Raw genomic sequence first — 15,552 nt, forward strand, 5'->3', positions numbered from 1 at the left:
GCTATATCAATTTGGGGGTCCTTGAAATTAAAACGTGTTTGAATTGAGAACCACTGAGACCATTCCATACCATATACCAGGGGCGCACTGCTGTGCCCAATGCATGCATTTCGCAGTAACAACAGACGAGTAGCACTAGCAGGCGAATTTATTATAAGAGTTTGACAACTTGGTGTTGTGCGCTCGTGTACAAAGGGGGAGACGCAGTTGGCACACGCCGTGAATTGCTTGACAAACAATGCGCGGCGGGCTGGCTCCGGGTCAATCTTATGTCCGTGTTTTTTAAAGTTGAGCCCCAGAATAATTCCTCCCTCTGGCCCCATTGTTGTGGCACACTTTTTTTTAATACCGGGGGTCTTTTTACCCTGAGAAGAAGAGAGAGATGGGGAGGAACTAAGAACGGTCCCCTGCCTCCCTCCGCCCGGCTTCTGCCGCCATCAATAGTCCCTCTGTGCTGCCACTGGACACCGGAGCAGAGGACAGGGGGCTTTCACTTGATTTAAAGGGGGTTAGTAGTAAGGAGGAGGAGGGGCAGAGAGAGAGGAGAGGTGGGGGAATGTTTTTGTGTGAGTCGAGGAAAAAGAGACGCAGTTTGGGTGCGGGGGGCGGGCAAAGAGAAGAGAGACAGGAGGAGCGCGACAGAGCAGCAGAGCGCACGACGGCGCAGACACTCACTAGTCTCACACACACAACACAAACACACACACCCACACGCGCACACTCAGACAGAGCGCTGCGCCTTTTCAGGCATACTCTCGCTCATTCACTCACACACACAACACAAGAAGGGGGCGACGGACGCATGTGGATCTATACGCAGCAACAGCCCCTTCCACGACCCGAGTTTAGAGGGTTCTGTCGTGGAAACTGGAACCGAACAAGGAGGACTTTTTTGGGGGTGGAGGGCGTAATAATCTTGCATTCAAAATTCGCACCACCACCGCTTCTGGTGCGCACTTTTCGTACGGAACGGCAGTGACTAAAAACGGGACGGATTTTAAGATGCCAGACTTGTGAGAAGCGATTCATTTTTTCCCCCTCCTCCTCCTCCCATTTTCTTTTTGTTGGGTCTGTGTGGAAATATCGCCCCGGTTCTGACTGAGGGCTGAAGATGGGGGACAAAACGAACCACCACCACCACCACCACCACACCAAAGGGAATGTATTTACCATCGCACTGTTATGTCTGCTCGCCGTCTTGCACGGCGCCACCGGTAAGACTCTAAAATACAAAGTTTACGAGGAGCAGAAAGTGGGCACGGTGATCGCGCGTCTAAAGGAGGACGTAGCGGGGGTCCTGTCCAAGCTGCCCGGCTCCCTGTCGTTCCGCTTCCGCGCCATGCAGCGCGGCAACACGCCGTTCCTGCTGGTGCGCGAGGAGGACGGCGAGATCAGCATCGGCACCAAGATCGACCGCGAGCGCCTCTGCGAGAAGAACCTCAACTGCTCGGTGGAGTTCGACGTGGTGACGCTGCCCACCGAGTACCTGCAGCTGTTCCACGTCGAGGTCGAGGTGCTGGACATCAACGACAACTCGCCGCACTTCACGCGCGCCATCATCCCCGTGGAGATCTCCGAGAGCGCGGCGGTGGGGACGCGCGTGCCGCTGGACGCCGCCGCCGACCCGGACGTCGGCGACAACGCGCTGCACACCTACTCGCTGACGCCCAACAACTTCTTCAGGATCGACGTGCGGACGCGCACCGACGGCGCCAAGTACGCCGAGCTGGTGGTGATGCGCGAGCTGGACCGCGAGGTGCAGTCCGGCTACCAGCTGCAGCTGACCGCCTCGGACAACGGCGTTCCGCCGAAGTCGGGCTCCACGCTGCTCAAGATCAGCATCTCCGACTCCAACGACAACAGCCCGACCTTTGACGAGCAGGCGTACGTTATCAATTTGCTGGAAAACTCGCCCCTCGGGACTCTGATTATCGACCTGAACGCCACGGACCCGGACGAGGGCACTAATGGGAAAATTGTCTACTCCTTCAGCAGCCACGTCTCGCCGAAGATCTTGGAAACGTTCAAGATCAACCCTGAAAACGGCCACATCACTCTGATAAAGAGGGTGGATTATGAGACCACCTCGAGCTACGAGCTGGACGTCCAGGCACAGGACATGGGGCCCAACTCCATCCCGGGGCTGTGCAAGATCGTGGTGAAGGTGGCGGACATCAACGACAACAAGCCCGAGATCAACATCAACCTGATGACGCCGGGCAAGGAGGAGGTGGCCTACGTCTCCGAGGGCGCGCCCGTCGACACCTTCATCGCACTGGTGCGCGTGGACGACGGCGACGCCGGCCTCAACGGTGAGGTGGTGTGCCGCCTGCACGGCCACGGCCACTTCCGCCTGCAGAAGACCTACGAGCGGAACTACATGATCCTCACCAACGTGTCGCTGGACCGCGAGAAGCGCTCAGAGTACAGCCTGACGGTCATCGCCGAGGACCGGGGCTCGCCCAGCCTGTCCACCATCAAGCACTTCACCGTGCAGGTGCTGGACGAGAACGACAACCCGCCTCGCTTCGAGAAGGACCGCTACGAGGTGTTCCGTTCAGAGAACAACTCGCCCGGCGCCTACCTGATGACGGTGTCGGCGTCCGACCCGGACCTGGGCACCAACGGCCAGGTCACCTACACCATCGTGGACGCCCTGGTGCAGGGCAGCCCCGTCTCCACCTACGTCACCATCGACCCGTCCAACGGCGCCATCTACGCGCTGCGCAGCTTCGACCACGAGGACGTGAGCCGCGTGGCCTTCACCGTGCAGGGCCGCGACGGCGGCAGCCCGGCCCTGTCGGTGAACGCCAGCGTGCTCCTGACTGTCTTGGACGAGAACGACAACGCGCCGGTCATCCACTCGCCGTCGCTGCGCAACCACACCGCTGAGCTGCCCGTCTGGCGGTACGCCTCGCCCGGCCAGCTGGTGGTGGCCGTGCGGGCCACCGACCGCGACGCCGGTGCCAACGGCGAGCTCAGCTGCGCCATCACGGCGGGCAACGAGGACGGGCTGTTCGCCATGGACGCGCGGCGCTGCGAGCTGAGGACCAACGGCAGCCTGGAGCAGGTTCCCAGGTGAGGGCCGACAGCTACCGTTGTTTTCTTGGCGATTATTCTGTTGATTGGCTTCTCCGATTGAACGAATAATCGAGAAGCAAATTTTTGTTATATTGAAGAAAGAAAATCGACAAATCGTTTAATCACTTTTATACTTTGTCGCACAGCAGTGTCGTACCAAAATAGTGAAGATAACAAATCTACAAGCTCACAACACATCGCAATTGTGACGAGTGAGCTTCTAGATGGGTTATATTCATTCTCAATAAAAAACAAACATTTTTTGAAACTTTTCACTTACAGGCCCAAAATAGGGATCGATCATCCCTATTATAGATATATATCTCTCTCAAACCAATGAAATCGACTAAGTTCCACCATTATTAACCGTTGCTCCCTTTGCTGCTCTCAGGGATGTGCTGGAGATCCGGGTGGAGGTTCAGGACCGGGGCTCCTCTCGCCTCTCCACGTGGGCCGTCCTGCGTCTCTCCCTGCAGGAGAACATGGACGTCCTGCCGCCGCCCTCGCACCCGACCGGCTCCAGCCAGCCCCTGGCCCTGGACCTGTCGCTCATCGTCATCATCTCGCTGGGCGCCGTCTGCGCGCTGCTGCTGGTCGTCATGGTGATGTTCGCCACGGCGCGCTGCGGCCGCACCAAGAAGAAGGACCCGCGGCACAACTACAACTGCCGCGTGGCCGAGAGCAGCTACCAGAACCACCCCAAGAAGCCCGCGCGGCAGATCCACAAGGGCGACATCACGCTAGTGCCCACCGTCAACGGCGCGCTGCCCGTGCGCGCGCACCACCCGGGCCGCTGCTCGCCCGGGTCCGCCTCGCCATCGCCCGCACTGGGGGGACCGGAGCGTGGTGGCGCTGGCGGCGCGGGCACCATGGGTAGCCGGCAGAGCCACCACAGCCGCCAGTCCCTCAACAGCCTGGTCACCATCTCCTCCAACCACGTGGCGGAGAACTTTGCGCTGGAGCTGGCCCACGCCACGCCCCCCGTGGAGGTAAGAGTAAAGCCGGTTTTAGTAGCCTATATCTGCTGTGACTTTTTAGGCTCGTGACCCGGAAGCGAAATTAGAAACAAATAAAATAGAAGATCTACAAGCTCACAACGTGTTGCTTCTCGCCGCGTTGTGAGCTTGTAGATTGGATAGATCGATAAACTTCTTAAACGTTTGTTGTCTAATTTACAGAATTTCTTAGATTTGTATGTATTCATGAAATGACTTAGACTTAAAAAGTTTTTTTGTAAACGTTTAGCAATAATAATAATAATCACCAGAAACAAAACGTAGGAAACAAAAAAATAAGGGATCCATAAAAATGTGTCCACGACCCACAAATGGGTCCCGACGCAGTGTCTGGAAACCGGCGTGTTCTAACACGTTGTGAGCTTGCATATTGGCTATGTATGGTACGCGACACCATCGTAACACTTAGATTAAGCATGATTATATCCATAAGCATGACTATATCCATACCTGTGGCTCTATTAGTGAGACACTTGTTATAAGCTATGCCACGGAGCAGATTGTGATGTTACTTGTATGACGTCATTGAGCAGCACTGTTCTGAATTTTATCCCTCGCACCCTCCATTATTCCGTTACCTTCAGCCCTTTGTGCCATATTTTTGTTGACCTCATAATTCAGCAGTGCACCCACCCCTCCCCTCCCCTCCCCTTCCCCCACCCAATCCCCCCGACCCACCCCAACCCACCCTACCCAAAAAAGCACCATGCACCCCCACATTGTCGTGTGGCTTTGCCTTGTCTTGCCTCCATCACAATTCATTTTCCCCTCTTCCATTTTTTCCCCTTTCCTTTTCCTTTTTCGTTTTTCCTTTTTTTCTCCTATCTTTTTTTTTTGTTCTTTTCTTTTTGTCCTCCTTTTGTCTTTTCTTTGTGGATTGTAGCAAGTCTCACAGCTATTGTCCATGCTCCATCAGGGCCAGTACCAGCCCAGGCCAAGCTTCAGAGGCAACAAATATACTAGGAGCTACAGGTAAACAAACACGCACACACACGCACGCACGCACGCACGCACGCACGCACGCACGCACGCACGCACGCACGCACGCACGCACGCACACACACACACACACACACACACACACACACACACACACACACACACACACACACACACACACACACACACACACACACACACACACACACGGGATGGGACGATATGAACATTTCATATTACGATTATTGTAACCAAAGAAATCGTGGTTTACAATATTATCGCGATAATCAAAATATCGCCAACATCCATTATCCCACTGGGCGGAACATTTGCCAAAAAATAGCTGATCTACAAGCTCACAACGCGTTATGAGCTTGTAGATCGGCTATATTTTGGCAAAGACATTTGATAGAGAGTGAAAAAAAGACTATCAAGTACGTATAATATAAGTAACGTCTACCAATTATAGAGGGTTTAAGTGGTACCGGATATGCAGCCTGGCAAATAAAAGGTGAATTGATCCCAGTGCATGACGGAGGACGATATCACAACAAGTTAAATCTCCACAATACGATTATCGTGAGTGTTTCTCATCACGATAAACGATAACATCGCTTATTTTCCCATCCCTAATACACAATACATGTTGGTATGGCTATACTTCTGAGGACAGGTAAACGGACCCAGTAACGTCTGTAACGAATGGGAACCAAATAGACCCTTTATGGGTCAAATTGACACTGAGAAGCTTGTCCTCTGGATTGGGGTCCCCAAAGATAAAATCGGGTTCTATTTGTAGGCTCACATGTATGCACAAACACACATTTATATTACTATACTTGTGAGGGCATCAATGTTTTAGGACAGTGATTTTACAAACGTTATTTGATTTTCTTTTTTAACCCTCATGCTGAAAACAGGTTGTAGATCAGCTTATCTTCCAGCCTGCAACTAGGTATAACATCGGGCATAACTCCAAACACACTCCAAAGAACCTCACCTCTTAACGACTAATCCTATTCTAACCCCCGACCTAATTGGAAGCCTACCCCCCAAATCTTCAATTCAATTTAAATGGTTTAACCATAAAAAACAACCGTAAATTTCTCCTTTGAGGATCAGGAAAGCTGTCCCCCACAACAAACGTGTATAACAAGTGCGGTAACAACAACAAGACACACCAACATACCGGCAGAGTCCCCCCAAGTAGTATTTACGGGTAATGTCACAAGCTCCCCCCCCCCCCCCCCCCCCCCCCCCCCATGTGTTCTTTGAAAGCTCACACGTCTCTCGCCGCCCGGAGGTGCAGAGGTCAGAACACCCTGAGCTTAATAACTTTACATTCTCCGCTCATTTGCATAATTTCATGCAAAACCTCTTCGCTAAGCGCTGCCTCTCGCCTCGCCGCGCTGCGTCTTATTTCTTTCCCCTCCTCTCCCCCACCCATCGACAGCGTGCCATAAGTCCTCGACCGTTTGATGATATTAATGCCCGATGATCGACCAACCACATTTTGGAGATTTAAACCCGAATATCTCTCACTCTCTTTCTCTGTCTGTCTCTCTTCATCTCTCTCTCTCTCTCTCTCTCTCTCTCTCTCTCTCCCTCCCTCTCCCTCTCTCTCTCTCTCTCCCCAGATACGCTTTGAATGAGATGGATAAGTTTAGTCTGAAGGACAGCGGCCGCCGGCGACAGCGAGGCCGGGGACAGCGACTACGACCCGGGCAGGGAGTCCCCCATGGACCGGCTGCTGCTGGGGGAGGGGGGCTTCACCGAGCTGTACCCGCTGGAGGGCCACCACCACCACCACAGAGGACACTCAGGTACGGGACACTACCCCATCTCCCCTCCTCTATATCACTGTCACCAAGGGGTCCCCAACCTTGCAATGCTACCACCTGCCCCCCAAAAATAATCACGTTATTGAACTGGGGAACGACCCCCCTACCACCCTCTACCATGACAAGCACTTGGAACATGTTTAGTTTGACTCAGCTCCACAGATGCATGTTGTGAAAATAGCCGATGTTAGGCCCCATTACACTGGCAGTCAAATCCAGACTGAATCAGATCTGTGTCACATACAGATTGGAATCTCATTTGTTCCATGTGACCATTTAAACCAATCAGATTCCATTCTGGATGTGGCACAGATCTGATTCAGACTGAATTTGGCTGCCAGTGTAAATGGGGCGCTCGCGAGGCTTGTAGGTCGGCTATTTTCACAACTATGTATTTGTCCAATTTGGTATTAAACAGGTCTTTAGAAGTCATTCGATTGGAACTTTAGCAACGCGCAGATACCCTGTATAAGATTTATAGATACTGCATGTTGGTATGTTTGCTGTCGAGTGAGAAAACAATGTTGCACATTAAGCTAATCGTCTGGGGACCCGCTGCCCTCCCTCTGGCATTTCATCACGCTTCTCCTGCGTCACCTCCCGACCTCAGAGACTTGCATCCCGACAGCAGAGCTCTCGTTATGCGCCGTGTTTGTGACGCTCCCGGCGGCGGGTCACTTGGGGACGGCCGAATGACGTCACGGGGAATACGCTCGGCGTCCCAACCTGGCATGTCACAGGGAAAACTATTTCAATTTGTCTTTCAAAAACAATCTGCACGTGGCCACGACTTTCAAAATGAAAAGAATTTGCTCACGAAGTAGAACCATTGAAGTGGTTCAAATTCAATAGGTTCACCTTTTATTCGCCTCAAGGGCTGTCCATACGGTCTCCGACCACCGAACCTTTTAGTCGGAAAGGTCCGGTGCAACTACAAAATGACGTCACTCGCCACTTCTGAAAAGCATTACTCAGAATTTGAGTTCGGAAAGCTGAAAAGCTTGGTGGTCGGAGACAGTATGTACAGCCGATAATACTTATATATCCGCTTTCCTTTTGCGACATGGAAGAGCTCTCGTTCCATGCCAAAACGGATTCAAGCGCTCGTTCGGGCCAGTCAGCTTTGCTTGGCACAAAATGGAGGAAACAAGTGCACCGAGCGAGCCTGCCTCCCAAGACAAATGTTGCAGTGCTTATAGGAAGTGCAAGGATTTCACAGAATAATAGACTGCAGCTTGTTCTTTTCTCGCCACACCGGAGACCACACAAACACTCACCACGCACACACGCGCGCCGCGCCTCCCACCAACAGCCGCAGGCCATCATTACACCGGTTGCACACTGCTGCACCTCCTTTATCACCCAGCGGCTCTCTCCTCTCCTCTCCTCTCCTCTCCTCTCCTCTCCTCTCCTCTCCCCCAGCCATCTTCCCACAGCCATCCTTCAACATGGCGATTGAGCTATCTCCCAATTAAAGTCACCCCCAGACTCGGCAGACAATCTCATCGCTAACGCTTCAACCCTCTCTGGCGCTTCACCACAGCTCTGCTTGTTAGCCGTCGTCTTCACACACCCCCACCCCCCCATCTGCCCCCGCCCCCCTCTCCTATCCACCAACCAAGCCGTCACTTTTAGCCACCGCCACCCCGAACAGGACGTCGCGACACGGCATGCGTCTGAGGACAGGGTGCCCACCTAATTGCCACTTGGGTTGCCATGGGAGACGACGGACGGGGGAATATAGTGATTAAACCCTTACAGAACGTATAATTACACCTCCTGCCCCCTCTCACCTTTCTCCTTCTGCACGAGTACCCCGACACCCCCAACCATGCCACAGTCCCCCCAACCCCCCCTAAACCACCCATTTGCTTAGTGCTTTTACCCAAGCACTGTACTTGAGTAAAAAATGTTGAGGTACTTTTACATCACTTCAGTAGAAGGAAGCAGAGTGGTTTCTTCCTCCACTGGCCTCTCAGCGTGGCTGGAGTTTATTCAGTGGCCTGTCATTATGGCTGGAGCAGGGGTCTGTGCGGTCGAGAGAGAGAGCGAGAGAGACAGAGAGAGAGGAGTTGTGTGGTGAGAATGGAAGTGGAACACGCTCCCCCTCCTGGTCTAGAGTGGGTAAAACATGGCCTCTTGCAAGCAGTGGTGGACAGCAGCAGAGTACATTTACCTGAGGACCGTATACATGTTGTGCCGTACATATGATTTGTTTTGTTTTTGGGAAGCTTATATATTTAACTCCACTTGTTTAATGGCACAGAAACATACACAAATATAATCGTCGTTGTCGGGGCGGAAACCTCGTATCTCCAAGTTTTATATGTGTATGTTTTTTTCGTAAAGTAAAGCCCTGCTTCATCATACAAGACTGTCGCACAAGACTAGTAAAAATAGCAGATCTACAAGCACACAACACCTCGCGATGTGAGGCGTTGTGTGCTTGTAGATCGGCTATTTTCACTACTTTTACACTCATTTTCCAAATGATAAATACAAAACGAACGGTGTTGGACATACAAAAAAACATTGAAACTTTCTTTTAAACGCTGAATTGCTTTAGAACATTTTCAATCCAGCAATGCATTGACTTAAAAAGAGTAAAAGGTACTTGCAATTTGCAATTTTGAATACTTATGCACTTTTTAACTCAAATACAAATTAGACTGAGCAACTTTCAACTTTGTAGTTATCTGTAGCGATATGTGACCAGCAGTGTCTATACGGGATTGAACTCTTCGCCCACCACTGCACTGTACCGTACGTGCCTCGCTCCCGGCCCGAAGATCAGCTCCCCGCCTTGACAGCGTGTGCTGACACCGCGTTCTTCACGATCCGTCGGCTTTTATTCCTCGACGGACTTCAGAGCCCTTCCCAACTATGTGTCTCACGGCTAAAAAAAGGAAGATAAAAAAGCACCCCCCCTCCCCCGTCTTTGTAGCGTTTCTGTATTAAGACAAATGATCAAAGAGGTTTGGCTAGAGTGTGTCAGAGAGATGAGTGGGTTGGGAAGGGAGGGGCTCTTGCCACGGTTCATATCAGGGGTCTTCATGGGTCAATATATGTTTGATAGGAACCCCTTTTTTTCTTTCTCACCACCCGTGGCTCGTCGTTAGGGTTTAGATTTTAACGATTCCCTCTTAACGGTCCCGATTCTTTAACCATTCCCTTTAATGATTCCTATACATTCCTACTGTAGCTATATACCTCACTGGTTCTCAAAGTGCAGTATGGTCAGACACTCTCTTGGTTACTTGGAATTACTTACAGGTCTGTAGGTTCCACCGGCAAAGAACTGGTTCGGTTCTTTCTCCCGCCTATGGGATGAACCAGAGGTGAGCTTTTCCACCAAGAACCCGAGTTGGTTCAGAACCATAAAAGTTGTTTCACGGCCGGTTCGCAAGAACGAACCAAGGTTCCTAGAAAGTTGCCTTCCTATAGGCGGGAGAAAGAACCTGAACCGGTTCTTTGCTGGTAGAAAAGGCCTCTGAGAGAGTACACTCATAAGGGCCTTTTCCACCGGCAAAGAACCGGTTCCAGAACCAGTGCCGGTTCAACTTTCTTGGGAACCTTGGTTCGTTCTTGCGAACCAGCTTACGTTTCCACCAGATTGAACCAGAGCCAAGGATTTGGCTCTGGAACCACAAAAAACAAGGATTTTGTGGTTCCAGTTCCGAACCAACTTTTACGGTTCAGAACCAACGCCGGTTCTCGGTGGAAAAGCACACCTCTGGTTCATCCCATAGACCGGAGGAAGAACCATAACCGGTTAAGAGTTATGGTGGTGCTTGAAATTAGTTTTGAGAACCACCTGCATTTTAATTGTAAAGCAGACGAAGGGAAGTCCACGTAGCAGCTCTGACAGTGTGATAAAAACCCCGGTTTTCCCAGAAACGTTTTTTTTTTCCAAATGTGTCCACGTTGGACCCACTCGGTTCCTCCGGTTCCGGATCCCCAAACCCTAACCCACTGCTGCTGCGATGCATTTACACAGTATAACAGTGGGCTAAATGGTTAAATCAACGCCATGGCGGGGAGAACAATGAGGTCATGAGATTTCTAATTCATTCTCAGTGTGCGGCCCACATGCAGTCCACATGAGTGGACGATTGGAGAGAGACAGAGAGAGAGAGAGTCAGAGACAGACAGACAGACAGAGAGAGACAGAGACACAGGAAGAGATGAGAAAAGTGAATGCCTATTGGTTATTCCCGTCTTTTTTCCCCATCAAGGTAATATTTGACCGAGTGTCTCTGGTGGGTGCAACGCTCCGCTGTCTCCGGGCACATGCTGGAAATCTGCCCTAATTAGGCTGAAAGGCTCCACTCTGCAGGGAGGGAGGGAGGGAGGGAAAGAGAGAACAGAGTGCCCTCGCTACCTGCAAATGTATTTAGCATGGAGGGGACAATTCATCCATGGCAGATCAATGCATATTAGCCATTCAAAAAGCGCCGGCCCTCCTCTTAAAAGCCCTTGTGCTTTTTAGTTATTTTTTTCCCCCACCACCCCCCACCAGCCTTTCAACTCGGCCTCCATTCAATATTAAATGTTCAAATAGAAAAATCTCTGAAGAATAAATTAGACAAATCAAATATGCCAACTTAAAACCCTTCGTTAAAAAAAAGCGAACTGCCGCGCGGTGCGCATCGCCCGCGCCGCCATAGAGGGACTTCATTATCCCCTCATTAACATGAAAGGGACATTTATAATACATCTTAGGGCAGATGAAATGCTCGTTTGGGGCGCGTGCTGATAAAGCCACGCTGCGCAACGCGCGCACGCACACACACACACACACACACAGGTTTGTAGTACTATACTTGTGGAGACATCAACATTTTTGGACAGCGATTTCATGAATTATTCTTTGTACAAATCTGCCACTTTTTACCGGGAGCCTAAAGCCGAAACATAGCCGATCTGCAAGCTTAAAGATCGGCTATTTTTCGGTTGCATGACACTGGCAACGCATCCAGGTATACATCATGTTTAAAGGACAACTTTGTTTTTTTTATGAGGGTTCATATTTTAGATTGTAATTAGAGAAAAGAAAAGAAAAGACGAGTGTTAAAATGTTTTCATTTACTGCTTTCTATTGTTTTTGTGATTTTAGTATTTTGATTTCAGTGGTTGGGGGCATGCATACAAGTGGCTAAATATGTCTTTTTAGACACAACAAGCTGGCAATTTCTTTACTACTATTTACACCAGCACCCATGAGTCACATCTGCCCATGAAAGATTGCGGTGCATCTTGGGGGCATGCATGCAAATCAACATCATTAAAATCGATAAAACAATAGAAATAAGTAAATGAAAACAATTTAACAATCATCTTTTCTTTTCTCTAATAACTATCTCAAATATGAACCCTTTTGTAAAAAAACAAAGTTGTCCTTTAACTCCCCTAACCCCTAAACCTAAACTCTAAATGTCTAATCTGAAAATGTAACCCCAACATGGATCTTTGTTTCTTATTGAATAAACACAACCATTTATATTCCGAGGCCTATGGAAAATGGTCCCCTCAACATCTATTTCTCAAATTGTACTATATAACCGTGTGGGGACATAAGGTCCTCACAAGTATAGCATCACACACATGTGCACACGCACACACACACACAGCGTCACACTGGGCGCCCCGTCGGTGAAGGCGGGGAGAATGAAAGATTTAACCCGCCTGATTTGCCTAATGATTAAAAAGCAGCGGTTCCCTGGACCACGCAGTCATTGCAAGTGGGCCGCCTCAAATAAATGTCAAAACACTAGAAAATGAACATTATTTAACATCGTGAAAAACCTGTTTTCACAGTTTTCCAGGCCAAAGTCCCCTTAGCTGAGAGAAAGATGAAGCAGGGACTCCTGCTACATGTTGTATGAAATAGTGTTGCAGATTAATCCGTTTCATGGACTCCAGAGATGGCTTCATAGCCTTGTGTGACAGCACTATTATCAGTGTGTTTTGGTTTGTTTACACATCAATGTATTTATTAATATGTTGGATTAATTTAACCACTTAAACCCTCACTACTTGGTAATATCAACCTTTGGCTCTGTACTTGGTCTGTTCTTTCCCCCCCATTTACACAAAACAGCTTTTGTGAGCTTGTAGATCTGCTATTTTCGAACACATTTCCATGCCCACCAAACATTTTCCGATGGCGGTCCGCAGGCCAAATACATTGTAATTTGGGATTCCTTGACATTACGACATTTGAGAACCACTGCCTTAACGCAGTGGTTCTCAACCTGTGGGTCGGGTCCCCAGATGGATGAACTTGTTTTCTAACTCAACAGCAAACAAAGCATCATAAAGTTTAAGTGTATAGAGGGCATGTGCACATTTCTAAAGTGACAATTTAAGGACTTTTTGATACCTCTAAAATGACAAATATTAGAGGCAGAAATTGTGAAAATAGCCGATTTACATGCTCACAACGCCTCGCAACGCGAGGCGTTGTGAGCATGTAGATCTGCTATTTTCACAACAGAACCGCGTTATACAAAATGTACTGCCCCGGTTGTGCCCCTGTTGAAATATGATTATCTTGGGGGTCGCGGCCTGAATCAGGTTGAGAACCACTGTCCTAACGACTCGTCTCTCTCTCTCCCCTGTCCCTCTGCAGCCATGAGACTGTGCACGGAGGAGTGTCGCGTCCTGGGCCACTCGGACCAGTGCTGGATGCCCCCGCTGGCCTCGCCCGCCTCCTCGTCCTCCGACTACCGCAGCAACCTGTACATCCCGGGCGAGGAGTCCTCCCGCCTGGCCGGGGGAGGAGGAGGGAGCGGCGGCGGCGACGCCACCGCGTCGCAGGAGAAGAGCCCGCAGCCCTGCACGGACGCCGGAGGCCTCGTCATGATCCCCGCCGGCCGAAACCACCAGAGCTTCTCCACCTTCGGCAAAGACCCCAGCGGCGGCAGCGGCGACGGAAACGACGCCGGCGGCGAAGAGGAGGACGAGGAGGAGGGGGACGAGGAGGAAGGGGGACGGAGGAGGGGAGGAGGAGGAGAGGAGGACCTGTGCGGCACGACGTCGCTCCTGTCGGAGATGAGCAGCGTGTTCCAGCGCCTCCTGCCCCAGTCCCTGGACGCCTACGTTCAGGTCAGTGCTCAAGAAAGTACCCTTTTGTGTGTGTGTGTGGGGGGGGGGGGGGGGGCTCATGTAGTAGCAATACCACAATGTAGCAATAATACGAGTAAAAGTCTGGTGTTCAGAATTCTAACTTGAGTATAAGTACAAAAGTGCTGGCATGAAAATGGCATGGAATTGTACTGTCTGTAACAAAGCAAAAGTACAAAACAATTCACCATTTGGCTATTTTGGAATAGACAAAATATTAAACATGTTTTAAGTGGTTAATGTACGTTTAATCTGAGTTAAACCATTATATCTCTGGGCCGGAAGTCAGCCCAGCTCAGAATCTGGGTAGCAGGAAGTTGCAAGTATGGGTAACCAGAGGCAAAGATGGAGGAGGTTACCTATGTCTCAAGACTAATCAATGTTTTGTGAAAATAAAATAAGTAATAACTAAGGCTGTCATACAAATGCAGTGGAGTAAAAAGTAAGATGTAGTGGAAGTATAAAGCATTGAAAAACGTAAAGTGTAAGTACCTAGCAAGTTCACGACTCGAGTAAATGTACTAAATTATGTTTTTCCACCTCTGGTTCCAGGTGAACGAGAGCGTCCAGAAGGGCGGCGGTAGCAGCAGCGGCGGCGTGGGCGTCCCCATGACGGGCTCTCTGGACCGCCGGCGGGGTCACCTGCCGGGCAAACCCAGCCCCTCGGTGCACCAGCAAGGGGTGGCAGCGTGGGCCGCCAACACCCACTTCCAGAACCCCGGCAGCAGCATCTACCACACGCTCAAGCCCAGCACCAAGCTCAGCTCGCAGGGCGGCGGCGGCCACAAGAACCACCACAACCACCACCCGCAGGCGCCCAAGAACAGTCCCCAGAACCTGCCCGCGCTCAAGCAGCAGCACAACAACAACAACCACAACGGGTCGTCGTCGTCGTGCCAGCCGCTCACGGCGCTGGTCAGCCCCACCCTGATGGCGCCGCAGCCGGCCGCGGCGCCCTCCCCCCACCACGCCGTCCCGTCGTCCGGGGCGCCCATGCCCGCGGCGGGCCAGGTGGTGGTGCCCGCCCTCCAGGCTCCACCCGTGGCCAAGTGGCTCCCCGCCATGGAGGAGATCCCCGAGAACTACGAGGAGGACGACTTCGACTCGGTGCTGGGCTGCCACCTGCAGGGCAAGCGCAGCGACAGCCGCCACGAGCTGATGGACGCCAGCGAGCTGGTGGCCGAGATCAACAAGCTGCTACAGGACGTCCGGCAGAGCTAGGCCTCACCGCTGCTGGTTCTCAAAAAACTTTTTTCGTTTCAAAGGACCTTTGAGGTTTGATATGCATATATTAGGCCATGGGACCTCCATTTGGTACGATCTCTGGGACCGGGAATTTAGACTATGAAGTCCTAACTCAGAGAGTGTACTAAATACATTCGTATGTCCATGGAGATACATGACACTAACTTCTGAAGGACCCCTGGGGGTCCTCGGGACCCCACTTTGAGAACCGCCGAGCTACAGTTCCTGTTCCATGTTGCATCCTTCTACAGTCTAGAAGTTCTACAGTCTTTAGCCCCGCCTCCAGACCGCCACACCGGGGGAGA

The 15,552-nt window shown here is 51.0% G+C and overlaps 1 protein-coding gene across 1 annotated transcript; it reads left to right on the forward strand.

Annotated features, from left to right (window-relative positions):
• Positions 1-1,111: 1,111 nt before the first annotated feature.
• Positions 1,112-15,223, forward strand: LOC308302322 (protocadherin-18-like; the record flags this gene model as incomplete). The annotated part of the gene is given in 7 exon segments (XM_080746578.1): positions 1,112-3,078; positions 3,473-4,070; positions 4,981-5,069; positions 6,674-6,722; positions 6,724-6,859; positions 13,509-14,010; positions 14,590-15,223. Coding segments are annotated over 7 exon segments (3,975 nt in total).
• Positions 15,224-15,552: the final 329 nt, after the last annotated feature.

This window comes from Nannobrachium achirus, assembly GCF_963921795.1.
Source record: "Nannobrachium achirus genome assembly, chromosome: 17".
Lineage (NCBI taxonomy): Eukaryota > Metazoa > Chordata > Actinopteri > Myctophiformes > Myctophidae > Nannobrachium > Nannobrachium achirus.